At 41.6% G+C, this 15,587-nt stretch overlaps 1 protein-coding gene across 1 annotated transcript in view; it reads left to right on the top strand.

Annotated features, from left to right (window-relative positions):
- aldh6a1 (aldehyde dehydrogenase 6 family, member A1) overlaps positions 1-14,775 on the top strand; it is a 27,271-nt gene extending 12,496 nt beyond the window's left edge. The window contains exons 7-12 of the mRNA XM_048251335.1: positions 4,665-4,786; positions 5,671-5,860; positions 8,419-8,600; positions 11,840-12,019; positions 12,365-12,463; positions 14,005-14,775. Coding sequence (XP_048107292.1) covers positions 4,665-4,786; positions 5,671-5,860; positions 8,419-8,600; positions 11,840-12,019; positions 12,365-12,463; positions 14,005-14,109 — 878 coding nt within the window. The 3' untranslated portion in view covers positions 14,110-14,775. The remainder of the gene's footprint in view (positions 1-4,664; positions 4,787-5,670; positions 5,861-8,418; positions 8,601-11,839; positions 12,020-12,364; positions 12,464-14,004) is intronic.
- The last annotated feature ends 812 nt before the right edge of the window (positions 14,776-15,587 follow it).

Below are 15,587 nucleotides of genomic sequence, written 5' to 3'. Positions count from 1 at the left end.
TAGGACCACCGATATATGGTCTGACCAGGAAACAGCAGACAACTTTGATTTCCAAACATGCTAAAATTTATGACGAGAAGCAAAACCTTTGCTTTGATCCACCACAAAGAGAAATCACTCCACCCAGTCATTGTTACTGTCTGGTAAACACAGTGGTGTTGGGGATGTGTAGCTCACAAGCCATCTTGTGTGTTGCCAAATGTTTGAAGCAATGCTTTGTTGTCGGTTCATTACTTTGGCTTGACACAGCCAAAGGTCTTCTATCTGTTATTTTTAGTTTTGAGTCTTATTTATTTATTCATGTTTGCTTATAAAAAATAACAGAGCAATCACAACATGGCCAAGTGCTGCAAAAGTATGGACATTTGGTTAAAAGTTGTGGTAACGCCTGGATGTTTTGCTTTCATGCTTATAGTAGACAATGCATAAAAATGTGAAGGGTCAAAATACCAGCAAAAATACACTTGCAAAACTATCGGAACGTCACCTATATCCGCCCTTTTACCTGTATCTGTCACTTAATATTCATTTCTCTACAAACCAAGACGGCGGATTCCTAAAGAAACACAATCACCCACCCCATGAGTGTATCTAGATTAGCTATGTACCAAAAATTTAATTTCACTGTGACTCGAAGAGCTGTAAACAGTTCTGTAAGGCTGCAAGTACAAATCCGCTTGGAGCTACAGTGGAATTTTGATTTCGCGACAAGAATTCTCGGCCTAACCGTTGATGTGCCGAGTGAGTGAGTGGGTGGAAATAGGGCACCCACCAGTCCAGCACCAAACTCCGAGCACAGTAAACAAAATCGGATTTTTAAAGCAGTAAATTCTCCTTTTAAGAACCAAACCAGATTTTGTTCATATCTACACACCTTTGGCTATGGGAAAATGTAAGGTTCATTTATCAAATGTTGTTTTGAAGTATTGCAAAACATCTTTGTTTTAGAATTTTCGAACGAAAGGGGCGGAAGTTGGTGCTTTTACAAAAGTTGGGGTCTTCATGAAAAAGTCAGGATGGGGTTTTGAATTTTTGAGTTTTTATTTGTTTTCCCTAGAGTTACAACGATAATTGAAAATCGCCTTGGGTGCTGGTTTAGATCCGGAGTTAACTGCAACCTGGGATTGTAGATGCTCAGATGAACGCACATGTTTTGTTTTACATTTGTTGGTTGAACAAACATTTACACCCAAAACAACCTGCAGTACGAGAAGACATTTTATATCAATGTGTGTACCAGTACTTCCTGGGTAGTTATTCACTCCTATTCCTATTGCCTTGACCAAGAAAAGCCAATGGTTAATTTTTAAATTTTTGTATCTCTAGCACAATGTGCTTTTAAGGGAGAGGAAACTAACTGGTAATAATTGATGCTGCCATTATTGGGATCAATTATTAGTGAAGTATGGGTTACCAAGGAACCTGATACAGAGACTTGCTGATCTAGCTGAAGTCATGTGTTTAGAGCGTAGGAGTAGGTTTAGGTGGGGACGCTAGGTACTAGTCGCCATCAATGTTTTAGCGAACTCCTTTGTGCTATTTGTACTGATTCCAACGGACAGGATGACCGTAAAAGAAACACTGTAATTTGGTTGGCTGAAATCGAAGGGGGGTTATCTGACATGCGCAAGAGTGTCAAAGCATATACTTCACTTTGGTGGCCCTGGCAGACGAATGAGTGGGTGTGTTGGGTAGGTTAAGTTATCAGGGCTGTCTACCAATACACAACCCAAAAAAGGCCAGTGTAAAACATTTTAATATTCCCTTTGCCCTTCAGCATGTAGCATACGTTTGTGCCCCTTTTTGTGCTTTGCAGAACAGCTATGCCACCAAAGAACAAAAGGGACATAAAAAGCTTTTTCATTATAGAGTCCAAGTAGGCAAAATAACTAGCTAGCCACACAAACTGGCAACTACAACTGGTAGCCTAACATGACCAGGCTTCCAAATGTGGATTCTACTGTGAAAAATAGCATTAACTGTTAATAGTATATGTTACCCAGGATATTGTCACAGCTAAACCTAGCTTCTGTAATCTTTCAAGGTTAGGAGTCATGTTGATTATGAGTGTGCAGCACGGACAGTCACTTACAGCACAACAAAATAGAAGTCACAGAGTTACCATGTCACTGACTGTTAAAAAGTCAAAGTCAAAGTCAGCTTTATTGTCAATTTCTTCACATGTTCCAGACATACAAAGAGATCGAAATTACGTTTCTCACTATCCCACGGTGAAGACAAGACATATTTTACCAATTTAAGTCCACAGACAAACATAACATTCAAGTAAACAAAAAAGTAAGTAAATAAGAGGGCACATATAATGAAAAATAAGAGCAGCAAAATTTGGTTGAAATTGTGCATAGACAGTCAATAAAATACTAGTCAGGCCAATAAAAGGCTGGGGTAGTTCTGTTTGACCTAAGTAAGAAAAAGTGGCATAGTGGTGCAAGTTATGTAAGAGCAGCAGAGAAGTGTTGTGTTTTTTTCAGGACAACAACAACAAGTTGCAAAAGTGTACAAGTGTGCAAGTGGAGTAGTGCAGGCCCATTGTGGGTCCAATGTCCAGGATGTTATGTAGCTGAGGGTGGAGGGGGAGAGGAGGGAGAGAGTTCAGCATCCTTACAGCTTGGTGTATGAAGCTGTTGGTGAGTCTGGTAGTGCTTGGGGCGCAGGCTTCTGTACCTCTTCCCAGAGGGCAGTAGATCAAACAGATTGTGGCCCGGGTGACTTGCATCACTCACAATTTTGGTCATTTACTAGGGTGAGGTGGGTGGTTGTAAATGTCCTTCAGGGAGGGGAGTGAAGCACCAATAATCCTTCCAGCTGTGTTCACTATGCGCTGCAGGGCTTTCCTGTTGTATTCAGTGCAGCTTCCGCCCCACACATTAATTAGGTTAATTAGGCTACCATAAGTTAGAATCTTGCAGTTGCAATAAACAATGGATCTGAAACATTTTCCTGTTTCTATATTCTGTTTATGTAGGCTAATGTATTTGAGAATGTAGCTTACACAATGCAAAAAAAAAAAAGATAACTATGGTGCATTTCCATACTCAAAGAAATTAACGTGGTGAGACACTTCTCTTCTATGACCCCAGAAAGATGATCTCTGTTTTTGTCGTAAGTTAGGGTTAGGGTTAAAGGTTAGGATTAGGGTTAGGGTTCATGTGTCATGACAGTGTCATGTCACTCTTATGTCGATACTGTCCCCACCAAAGCTGAGACCAAACCTACGCCCTTGGTTTAAACCTAAGCCTGCTGCAAAGAGTATCGGACCGCTGGTCTAGCTGAAGTCATGTGTTCAGAGCACTTCTAAGTAGCAGTGCTTCGCCTGTGCTTAACCCCAATATAGTCCCAATGACTGCCTAGGAAATCGCCTCATCTAAATCTAATTGCCATTTGTACTCATTGTGAATACGCAGGCCACAGAACCGTTTCAAAATGTTTGTCTATTCCTCTCATACAGACCGGAGTTGCCTCACTCTGAAAGACTGTCAGCCGTCAGTCATACCATTGATCAATAGGCTTTTGCTCGGACAGTGCTCCAAGGTGACCCTGGCTACTCGCTCGTGTTATAGGCCTGTTTATCTCTGCTGAATGGAGCTCAACAGCTGCATCCCCCCCACCCACACACACACACACACACACACACAAGTTAGGTACCCCTGATCTAGAGTGATGATATTTCAGAATTCGTTAAGCACTGACTGAGTATTGACTGAGCATTAGATGAGCATGACTCAGCACTGACTAATTACAGTGCATGAAAATGCACAGTTCTGTTATCCGAAGTCGTCTTCTTATTTTTCTTATATTTCTGCATCTAATTCAGCTTCAACCGTTTAACGTAGAAACGTCGTTTAAACGTTGTAACGTAGGTCTTGAAAAGGACACTTGAGGAATGTATTTTTCACTTTTGTAAACTTTATACTTTTTGAGATTTAATAAAAAACAAGCTTATTTTTCCCTATAGACTTTGCATTGGCACTATGACATCACAATGGGCTAATTAACTTGATTTTCACCTGTATCAACTTCCAGCTGCTCAACTAGGACCCATCAAAGGGCCAGTTAAACTGATTGCACCTGTATCAACTGCTTTCTGCTTAACTAGGCCAACTCTCTCTGTGTACCTCCATTCTACAAGGATATAAGGCACATTCCATCCAACTTTCTATCCATTCATCCTCTTCAAACCCTTCACTCATCCACCTATTAAACTATCCCATCAACATCCATTAAACAATCTGCTTATCAACATCCATTCAACTTTCTGTCCATCAACATCCATTACACTATCTACATTCAACTTTTAAACAATATACTCTGTATCAGGCTTTAAGCATACAATCTGGCTCTCCTAAGACTACAGATTCTTTTAGACTATTTCCTCTGCCCACAGCTGTTTCAAAATAAATGTCCTCACTACAATAATTCACTATTAAATAAATTAACTATTTAAACTACTCAACTATTTAACTGTTCAGACATTTCAACTGTCAGCTGTTATCAACTATGACTCCTGCCAACTGTTTCCAAATAAAAGTTTGTTTTGCATTTTATGTTGATATACAGTATGTTTATATTTTCATGCACTGGTAATTTCCTCGAAATTATATTTTCTAGTTAATGACTGCTGCGTTTTTCCCTCTCTCTGGCAGCTGTGAACTTTATCTGTGACCATCCTGCCATCAAGGCCATCAGCTTCGTGGGCTCCAACCAAGCCGGAGAGTACATCTACGAGAGGGGCTCCAAGAACGGCAAGAGGGTGCAGTCCAACATGGTGAGACCCCACTCCCACTGATGTGTTAGCATTAGTCCAATAAGGTGGATGTGTGTTAGCATTAGTAACATAAGGTCCCAGATAGCAAGAGGCTGGCGGACCGCTGTCGGTCCATTGGGGGCATAGCTGGTGGTTCGCTGGCATTTTGCTCATCGGTTCTCTGGCGGTCCGCTGGTGGGTTGCAGACAAATTGGCCAATATTTTGCCGCTATTGATCTAAAATGTTTTTTATTTGTTTAGTTATACTCCATATATAATTATATTAACTTTTCTTAATATTCATGACAAGTTAAATTTAAAGAGATGGTGGTCCAACGGTGGACCACAAGTGGCATAACACCAGCGGTCCGCTATCTGCCAATCTGATTTTGCTATCTGGCGTGGATGTGTGTTACATTAGTCACATAAAGTGGGTGCGTGTTAGCATTAGCAACATAAGGTGGATGTGTTACATTAATCCCATAAGATGGATGTGTGTTAGCAATAGATCAGATATTAGTAGCATTAGCCTCCACTCAGACAGATGCTGTAACTGTATGTGTAGCAATAACTCCTCCTCAGGCAGAAGTGTGTAGCATTAGCCTTAGGCTTCTGTGTGTGTGTGTGTGTGTGTGTGTGTGTGTGTGGCTTTAAGCCAGCGTTGTTTCCACATGAGTGAGTAGCAGTGGGCAGAGACGGGCTGTAGTCTGGGCGAAAGCTTTCAGTTTTCAGGGTCAACAGTAAGCCTACCACACACAAACGCAAACACACTCTAGTTGTTCATTACGCTTACCACTATTTCTCTCAAATTAGCATGAAAAAGTTGTATTTCTACAAGCGTAATGTTGTTGTTGTTGTTGTTTACTGATGCTGATTGTTATTCTGACCTGACTGTGACTTCACAGGGAGCCAAGAACCACGGCGTGGTGATGCCGGACGCCAATAAGGAGAACACGCTGAACCAGCTGGTGGGTGCGGCGTTTGGGGCGGCAGGTCAGCGCTGCATGGCCCTCAGCACCGCCATCCTGGTGGGAGAGGCGCGCGACTGGCTGCCCGAGCTGGTGGAACGCACCAAGAACCTGCGCGTCAATGCAGGTAAATGTGTGCTCTCACACACGCACACACGCACACACGCACACACGCTCACTCGCTCAGTCACTCACACACAGACACACACACATAAGAACCTGCGCCTCAATGCAGGTAAATGTGCGCACACACACACACACTCAAGAACCTGCGCGTCAATGCAGTTAAATATGTGCTCACACACACACACACACACACACACACACACACACACACACACACACACACACACACACACACACACACTCTCAAGAACCTGCGCGTCAACGCAGGTAAATGTGTGCTCGCTCACTCACCTACCTGTGTGTCAACGCAGGTAAATATGTAGCGTATTTTCCGGACTATATGTCGCTCCGGAGTATAAGTCGCATCAGTCAAAAAATGCCCTCATGAAGAGAAATATATATAATATATATATATATATATATATATATATATATATATATATATATATATATAATATATATATATATATATATATATATATATATATATATATATATATATCTCTTAGACTACTATAAAATTCGCATTTATTTAGAAATTTACTTCACAAAATCCAAGACCAAGAGCAGACAGTGACTATGTAACTCGACACATAGAGGCCAAAAAGATTGAGAATTCTACCAGGAATGTTAATGAAGACGAAGGAGTAGGAGGATGGCCCGACGACAATTGTAAAGCAATTCACAAAAGATTCACTGAACATAAATGCTGATGTGGTACATGAAAATGTAGCTAAAGAAGTAGAGAATGCAATGAAGGTCAGGCATTTTGGGCGATTTGGAGGTACAAGCCGGCAGCAGAGAAAATGCTGGACAGGCTACCTCCGAGAGAGCGAGAGAGGAAAAAAAGATGAAAAACTATGAAAAAAATGTGACTTATAGTCCGGAAAATACGTTACTACTTGCACTCTTAAACTTGCATGTCAACGCAGGTAAATGTGTACTCACACACACATACATACACACACTCACATTTGTGCCAGCAATTAGCAGATAGGTGATTTAAGCTGGAGTCTGCTGCTTGGCAAAAAGTTGTTGATTTAAGCTTAACAGCCCAACAAATTACACCCCTGCTGTGTGCTTGTAAGCACTGTCGATTAGTAGGGATTTTTTTATTGCTCTATTCGAGCAACTATGTTTCTTTAACCTTAGAGCCAGGGCTGTGTGCTTTAAAAAACAAACAAAAAAAAAACTGTGTTCATACTTGCACCAAACAGACAGCTAGAGGACTGTGAAGAGCAATTTGTGGAATTTGTCAAAAAAGGTAGAAGATTAGAATTGTGTAATATATTTTTAGAAAGCTGTTGCGAGGCTGACATTTGGACAAACACGTAGCTACAACTTTTTACAAAATGAGGTGCATTGAGTCCCGTCGTGTTCATGAGTTTTTCCGTGTGCTGTTGCACCACCGTATTAGCCAGGGTTCTACCCTTTTGGGTAAGAAGAAAGACAATAAGTTGGTGAAGTAGGCTCCAGTAAGTTTCTTATAAAGTGGAAAATAAGTTGGTGAAGTAGGTTCTAGTAAGTTTCTTATAAAGTTGAAGGTTACAGGGTGCTTCACAATAAAATGTCTGGAGAAAAAAAAAACTGGCTAAAAATGCTTATCACAGAGTATTCACACATCCTACACTCTCACACACACACACACGCACACACACAGGACTGGGCTTGCCAAACGGGTAGCCTAAAAGTGCTGATTAGCCCTGTTCTCTAGTCTTAGTGATGCTCAAGGGTTTCAGGTATCTGGAAGGATTATTGGTGCTTCACTCCCCTCCCTGAAGGACATTTACACCACCCACCTCCCCCGCAAGGCGACCACAATTGTGAGTGATGCAAGTCACCCCGCTCACAATTTGTTTGATCTACTGCCCTCTGGGAAGAGGTACAGAAGCCTGCGCTTCCGCACCACCAGACTCTCCAACAGCTTCATACACCAGGCTGTTAGGATGCTGAACTCTCTCCACCCTCAGCCAGCTACATAACATCCTGGACTTTGGACCCACAATGGCTGCCTTGCACTACTCCACTTGCACTACTCCACTTGTACACTTGCACACTTTGCAACTTGTTGTTGTCCTGAAAACACTTCTGAACACACTTCTGCTGCTCTTGCATAACTTGCACCACTATGCCACTTGCATACTTAGGTCAAACAGAACTACCTCAGCCACTTATTGGCCTGACTTTTGCACTATTATATTGACTGTCTATGCACAATTGCACAATTTCAACCCAAATTTTGCTGCTCTTATTTCTTCATTGTATGTGCCTTCTTATTTACTTTTTATATTGTTTACTTGAATGTTATGTTTGTCTGTGGACTTATTTGGTAAAATATGTCTTGTCTCCACCGTGGGTTAGTGGGAAACGTAATTTCGATCTCTTTGTATGTCTTGACATGTGAAGAAATTGACAATAAAGCAGACTTTAACTTTGACTTTGACTTTGAGGTGGCCACCACAGCTAGCTTGTATGAATGTGTAATGGCACTGCTGAAAGCCTGGGATGCTGGTCGTTATCCTGTCAATGAAATGTCCACTTCCTCGCCCCTGTTCTCAGGTGACCAGCCTGGTGCCGACGTTGGGCCACTCATCTCGCCCGAGGCCAAGAACCGCGTCAACAGCCTGATCCAGAGTGGCGTGGACGAGGGCGCCAAGGTCCTGCTGGATGGCCGCAACGTGCACGTCAAGGGCTACGAGAACGGCAACTTCGTGGGCCCCACCATCCTGGGCAATGTCACCGTAAGCAGCATGATTTTCCTTTACATTTGCATTTATTAATTTAGCAGACACCTCTATCCAATTGGACTTACAGTACATATCAGATATGGGGGACTCGAGTCACTTGACTTGACTCGAGTCAGACTCAAGTCACATTTTTTAAGACTTGAGACTTGCTTGATCAACATGTATAAAAGACTCGACTTGACTTTGACTTGCTATTCATGACTTGAGCCTTTATTGTAGACTTGAGACAAATGACTTGAAATGACTTGACTTTTTATTTTTTTCATAGATATTAAGGAGTTAACTTTACGATTTTAGAAAATCTGCTTAGGTGCTGTTGCATGCGTCACGCGAGCGAACCGGTCATTGTACCAAGTGACGCGACGTGACAGACCAACAGCAAGTGCCAGATCAAATGAGACGGCCTACCTCAGTCTAACTTGCAAATATGGAAGGCTCTACGTTTATACCAAAACATAATAATGTTTGGCTTCACAGATGATGTATCTGACAAGTCAAAGGAGAAATGAACAGCAGTCTGCAAGTGTGCAAAATAGCGACATAACCACCACCACGTTAGAAACCTAACGTCAAATTTGAGGCATATTAAGAGTTGGCTTTGAATCTGTTATGCTTTTTAGTTAACGCCATATTAGGTTAAAATGTGTGAAATGGCAAAGTGAAACATTTTCTTGCCTAAGCTTAATCTATATATAGCGAAAATGTTGCCAATGTAACCTAAAGTAAGCGCCTCTCTTTCTCCCTCCCTCTTAAACACGTCCCTGTTCCATACGTTACAGCCTAGTAGTAGGCTAACAACAGTAAGTAGGCCTAGCTAACTGCCAGCAATCAGTATAGAAAAGTAGCTTATTTCACATGTTAGGCTTATGTATAATATGATATAGCATTGACGGTCCTAAACCCTCCTAAAACCCATTGCACTGTCGCGCTTGTCAAAGTTTGGCAGTGACGTCGGCGGCAGCGTTTGATTGATTGATTAGTTCACATTATTGGTTCCCTGGAGATGTGACGGGTCAGGACGGGTGTAACTTGAACTGTTTGAATATATTTTCATGATTTGATATAGCCTAGGCTACCTAATATTTGAGGCATATTGAAACAATAATAGGCTATTTTATAATAGGTCGACTTGAAATACATTTATTTTTATTCGTATACATTTCATCTTATTCTATAAACCGTTCAGATGTAGCTTGAATGAATGCAATGTCTATTTGTTTGTTACAAATAAAACTCCAGCAGTTCATAACTAACCTATTGTAGCTTATTTTAAAATGAAAACATGGGTAAATCATCATGAATTTCAATGATTTGGCTATGACTTGACTTGACTTGCTTGACCCAAGCTATGACTTGACTTGACTTGCTTGACCCAAGCTATGACTTGACTTGACTTGCTTGACCCAAGCTATGACTTGACTTGCTTGACCCAAGCTATGACTTGACTTGACTTGCTTGACTGTCACAAAAAATGACTTGGACTTGCTTGAGACTTGAAGGTTAAGACTTGAGACTTGCTTGTGACTTCTACATGTGTGACTTACTCCCACCTCTGGTACATATGTCATTTATATTAAAGTGTCTTGCTCAATGGCACAATGGTGGAAGCAAGGAGTTGAACCCACAACTTTACAAGCTACTGCATGCTAGCCCAGCTCCTTAACCACTACGCTACCACCACCCACATTTATCAATTTCATGGTTTATATCTAATCTTAGTCACGTACGTTGTCATTCCAACTAGCAGCCAAGGCTATTCACAATGGAGTTCCGAGGTCTGGGTTGGAAAATGTAAGAAAAAAACAAGTAAACCTTCAAATCATTTCACCATCAGCTATGTGAGGTCAAAAGCATGCTAGATGTAAGATAGTGAGCAGAGAATGCATACAGTCCTGCCCATGAGCTCTTCTGCACCAAATCCTTCCAAGCTTATGGGCTGGAATGCTGGAGGAGACCTTTTACAGAGCAATAGGCTCCCGTCATCCAGATTTGTGCCTTCTTGGAGAATGTGTGCAGGTCTAGCAGGCATAGTATCATATTAAAGATGACAATGGATGGACAGAGTATTTTAACAGTATGCAACTTATCTGATTGGTCTGTCAAAAGCAGATGTGATTTTACAACCATATAATTAGGCTGGGGAATGAAATGGCCCATTTTAGCAGATATCTAGTGCCCTTCAAGCTTGTCTGGCACCCACATGAATAATTAAGTGAGTTATGGTGATTGGCTGCCTTGCAGCTCACAACAGGCTCTAGCAACCTTCTACCTGAATCTCAGACTCAAACATGTACCGTAACATGTGGAGGGAGGCGGTGATAAGAGGGATGGTTTGAGTCACAGTCTGTGTTCAGCATCACGCTCTGTCATTGTGCAGATTGACCAGTTTCTTAATGGTTTCAAAGTCCAAGAATTGCATATGAAGGAGGGTACAACCGTGTTTCAGATTCACAGTAACTTTGTTGCCATGCACAGATCTCCCCATTATTCAACGAAGCCAAGGTGAAACCGGTTTTCCATTCTATGTCTCAGTCTGAAGATGGCCCTAAGGCATCAGCAGCTCACACTAATTAACATGGAAAGGATCCATTAGACCAGCGGTTCCCAAACTTTTTTCCCCGCGTACCACCACTTTCATCCTGACTCGGCTCGCGTACCCCCACCATCCGACGCATTAAAAACGTTAACACATTCTATTGATGCATTCCAGGCATCATGTGTAATTAGCAGCCCTACATGATAACAAATACCACAGTTTGGGAATCCCTGCATTAGACCATCTCAACGCCACACAGGTCTGAACTCCAAAGAAATGTGTTTAAAATGTCTTTTTCGAAGAGGAAGCACAGGACTGAATTTCTTTCCATTTTCCTCCATTTCCGATTTTTTTTTGCTCATCATGCCATCCTGACTGGCATACATCATTCCTGTAAATGTTCTGTCACTTTATTGCATATAGTGGCTTCAAAGTCATTTTGATGGTTATAGGGAGAATCACGCTCATTCCACAGCCATAGCCTTCCTGTCCACAGAGAACCAGCCTGGCAGCTTACGCTCCCCTGACCTAGAGAAGCACAAATTACTTTACGGCAATTGTGCAACAGCCTCCTACTATTTGTATTAAATGGTGTAATATTACCTTGTCAGTCAACATGTCTCTTCAGAGATTACCTTTGCCGGTTTGTTACCAAATTGCAAATTAATCTGTGACTGTGTCTATGGCCCACCTACAGCCCAACATGAAGTGCTACACAGAGGAGATCTTTGGACCAGTGCTAGTCGTCCTGGAGGCTGACAGTTTGGATGAAGCCATCAGCATGGTCAACAACAACCCGTATGGCAACGGAACCGCCATCTTCACCACCAACGGTGCCACCGCCAGGAAGTACACAAACGAGGTGGATGTGGGCCAGGTGAGATTTGCAGTGCACTCTGGGATATGGTCAGGACCTAGATCTTGACATGTTCACACTAAAAAATGGCCTTAAATGTATATTTATCATAAACCTCTGAACTGACGTGATGGCAAGCTTTAGTTTGATATAACCTTTTTCCTGAACTTAAACATTTCTGTCCAAAAAAAATATTTGTATTCAAATAATTATATGTGGAAAATGTACTACAACCATTTACACCTTAGTGTATATTTGACATTTTTTTGCTTATTACACACACACACACACAGTATCATTTCATAATTGCGGTCACTTTGTGTGATGCCCTAGGAGAATTGTCATTGTCATGTTTTCTCTCTGCAGATTGGAGTCAACGTTCCTATTCCGGTACCTCTCCCCATGTTCTCCTTCACTGGATCCAGAGGCTCTTTCCGTGGAGACACCAACTTCTATGGCAAGCAGGTGAGAACCCTTGAACCTTGAAGAGCCTTGCCGGGTCTCGGTCATACACACAACTTTGAGATATGTTGAAACCTAGGTGGTAATCCACCAGTGGTGGCAAGGATGGTAATTTGTTCATTTTGGTTAATTTGGATGAAGGATTAAACATTCTTGGCCTCATTGAAGTCATTAATGCCTCACTCTGAAATATAGAAAATAGCGTCCCTCTGAAGCTGAGAGCCCTGTACACCATTTAACCCTTCAGTGACTGCCCTGTGTTGTGATTGGGACCAATAGTGATCTTACCAGTGATGAAGTTTTAACCAAGACGTATGCCATTAGAACAAGGAGTTGTTGGCAGCACTGAGAATCTCACACTGGTGGTCCATCTCACTTCTCCTTCCTTCTCTTCTCTTCTCTTCTCTTCTCTTCTCTCTTCTCTGTTCTCCTTTCCCTCCTCTCATCTCAGACCTCATGTAGAGGCAGTTGTGAAACTTGCCATCTGTTTCTTAACCCTCCTGTTATCCTTGGGGTCAATTTGACCCCAAGCAACGTTTAACATCATAAAATATATGGTTCCCTTTTTTTTTTTTTTTTTTTTTTTTTTTTTTTTACTTCCTGTTTCATGACTTTTCCTCAATTGAAGGGTACAACAGAGTTAGCGTGACATTTGTACAATAATATGTTTTTAATGTCCTGTACAAATATTTTGTACATTAATGTTCCTTGGGGTCAGTTTGACTCCAGCTGTATGAAACATAAGATACATGAATATTTGACACATTATGGATATTATTATTGTAATAGTATGAGAACATATTGTTATTATCATTATTATATACACAAGTACATATTACATATAAGTAATTTTGGCAGGATTGTATAAGTCAAAAGGGGAAGCAACAGCAAGCCTTTGGGCTGCTGACACTGGATGGGCAATATTGCCAGCCAGGGTTCCCAGGTACATAAAGGGGTGTGGGGGTGGGTGGGATTGTTTTGTAGGGCTTTTGATGGTGGTTATGACACTCTTGTTAAGTACCTGTCACAAAAAAAAGTGGATAACAATATGAATTATAATTATTTTCTGAGGATTTATTTAGCTGGGGTCAAATTGACCCCAAGGATAAAGCATGTCGGTAAGATTTAAGGGTAACACAAGGGTTAAAGGCAGCTCAGAGATGAGGGGGGGGGGAAGGAGTATTCTGCTTCTGCCTGAGGCTTAACGCTTATGAACTGAAGCTTTGTTGTGTTTTATTTTCTTTACTCCTGCTCCCTTTACGCTTTTGAATTATCGAACATTCCCAGCAAACAGCTTCTGTTCAATTACTTTTATCTCAACTGATCGTGTTTCTGCCCCTCAGCCCAGTCCTCCATCCTGAACACTTACACGTTTAGGTTTTGGGGAACAGAGTACGATCTCTTAAAATACTTGCACAGAGACAAGACTCAGACATTGGTAATGTGTCATGACTTAAAAATGCTTGACAGTGTAGCTAGATATAAGCAAGTCTGTGGGTAGTATGAAATGTCTTTGATGGCTGAACGGAATTGTTGCTCCACAGGGCATCCAGTTCTACACTCAGATCAAGACTATTACATCACAATGGAAAGCAGAGGACGCCACGCTCAAGAGTCCTGCTGTTACCATGCCAACAATGGGGCGCTAATGTAGGCTGTAAAGAGCACCCCTTCGTTGCTACTACTGACATGCCTTAAAACTCAAAGAACATGGTGTGTGTGTGTGTGTGTGTGTGTGTGTGTGTGCACGTACGTGACATGCAAGTGTAAGAATGTGAGTCTGTGTGCTGGGGTCACTGTGGGAGTGTTTGAGTGATTTTTGTCAGCAGGTGTCATTTTACACTACATGTCCCCCACATGTCCCCCACATGTCGATTTCTGTCATCAGAGCAGTTTAACCTGCTGGAGTGCTTCACCTGGTCAGTTGTAGTGGTGCCCCCTTCAGTACATTGAGGAGTATGCACATAATTGTTTGCAATTGCTCACACACTGTAACTAGATGTACTCAGATATCAAACTGTAGTCTGACGGAGCCATCATATTCTCACCACTGAAACTGAATACCCATTACCTACAGCTAATGTAATGCAGTAGGCATGTTAACGAGTGCACTAAATGTGTAGCCATTTTCAATGTGTAGATTATCCCATGCGTTTGAGTGATTTCAGAATACATTGTTGATTGAATGTTTGTTCAGAAAAATTGTAATGTTTTGTGAGAAAGAAGAAAGATATTTTTTTTCTGAGATACCAGCTGCAAATAATGCATGATCAAGTGGGGCTTTGATCCACAAAATAAAACCCTTTGTGATGGAAGATCTCTGTTCTGTCTTTGTGGTCGCAGTGTCTGAAGATTCAAAGTCAACAGTTGTGTCTGGGGAGCTTTCAGAACTGCAGACATATGTGAGGAAATTATGTGCTAAATGCGGCTGATCCATTAGGGACTACAGTCTGACATTTTTCATGTCTGTGATTTATATTTAGGTTGTCTCTCGCCTGAAAACCTACAGCATGCCATTTCTCTTTTGGAACTCAAAGACTTGAAGAATTTGGAAAGGCCAATTAAGGCCAAAGTCGTCGCTGCTGTTATTGTTACAATACAAGGATGACTGTTCAGGTGTCAGTTGTGTTGAGCTGTGGTTTGGGGATATCAAGATGTGCTCAATGCAGATCCTTAAAAATATCAGGTGAGGGTTTCCTAAGTTACCACAAAAACTTGTAGGTCATTAATCTTTTTGGGATCAAAAACTCCGCATGGATCTGGACCTCAAAACATGCAATGGCTTGCTGCTCTCACTATAACAAAGTAAATCATCAGAATATGTGCATATTTTTGTAATTAACATCCAGGTCTTTTTCGTTTTGCTGCTGCAGAAATTCCACTGCTTGACCACCCAGTCATTACACTGAATTCCCCACACACTGTGGGACGCGGCTCAGTCTAACTCTAACCTCAAACCAGAGGTGTTTACATCGTGGAAAACAGCTTGAGTTCGGATCCCAAACAAACATGATCCCAACTCCTGCAACATGAAATGTGCCCATGAAAAGCTTATAAGCACCATTAGAAGCTTATGAATTTCACAAACGCCTTAATAAGCCTACTGTAACGCCATGATTCCATTTCT

This window comes from Alosa alosa, chromosome 8 (genome assembly GCF_017589495.1).
Source record: "Alosa alosa isolate M-15738 ecotype Scorff River chromosome 8, AALO_Geno_1.1, whole genome shotgun sequence".
In the NCBI taxonomy this organism is placed as follows: domain Eukaryota; kingdom Metazoa; phylum Chordata; class Actinopteri; order Clupeiformes; family Clupeidae; genus Alosa; species Alosa alosa.
Note: the sequence above shows the minus strand (reverse complement) of the source record. Positions and strands in the feature narration are given on the sequence as shown.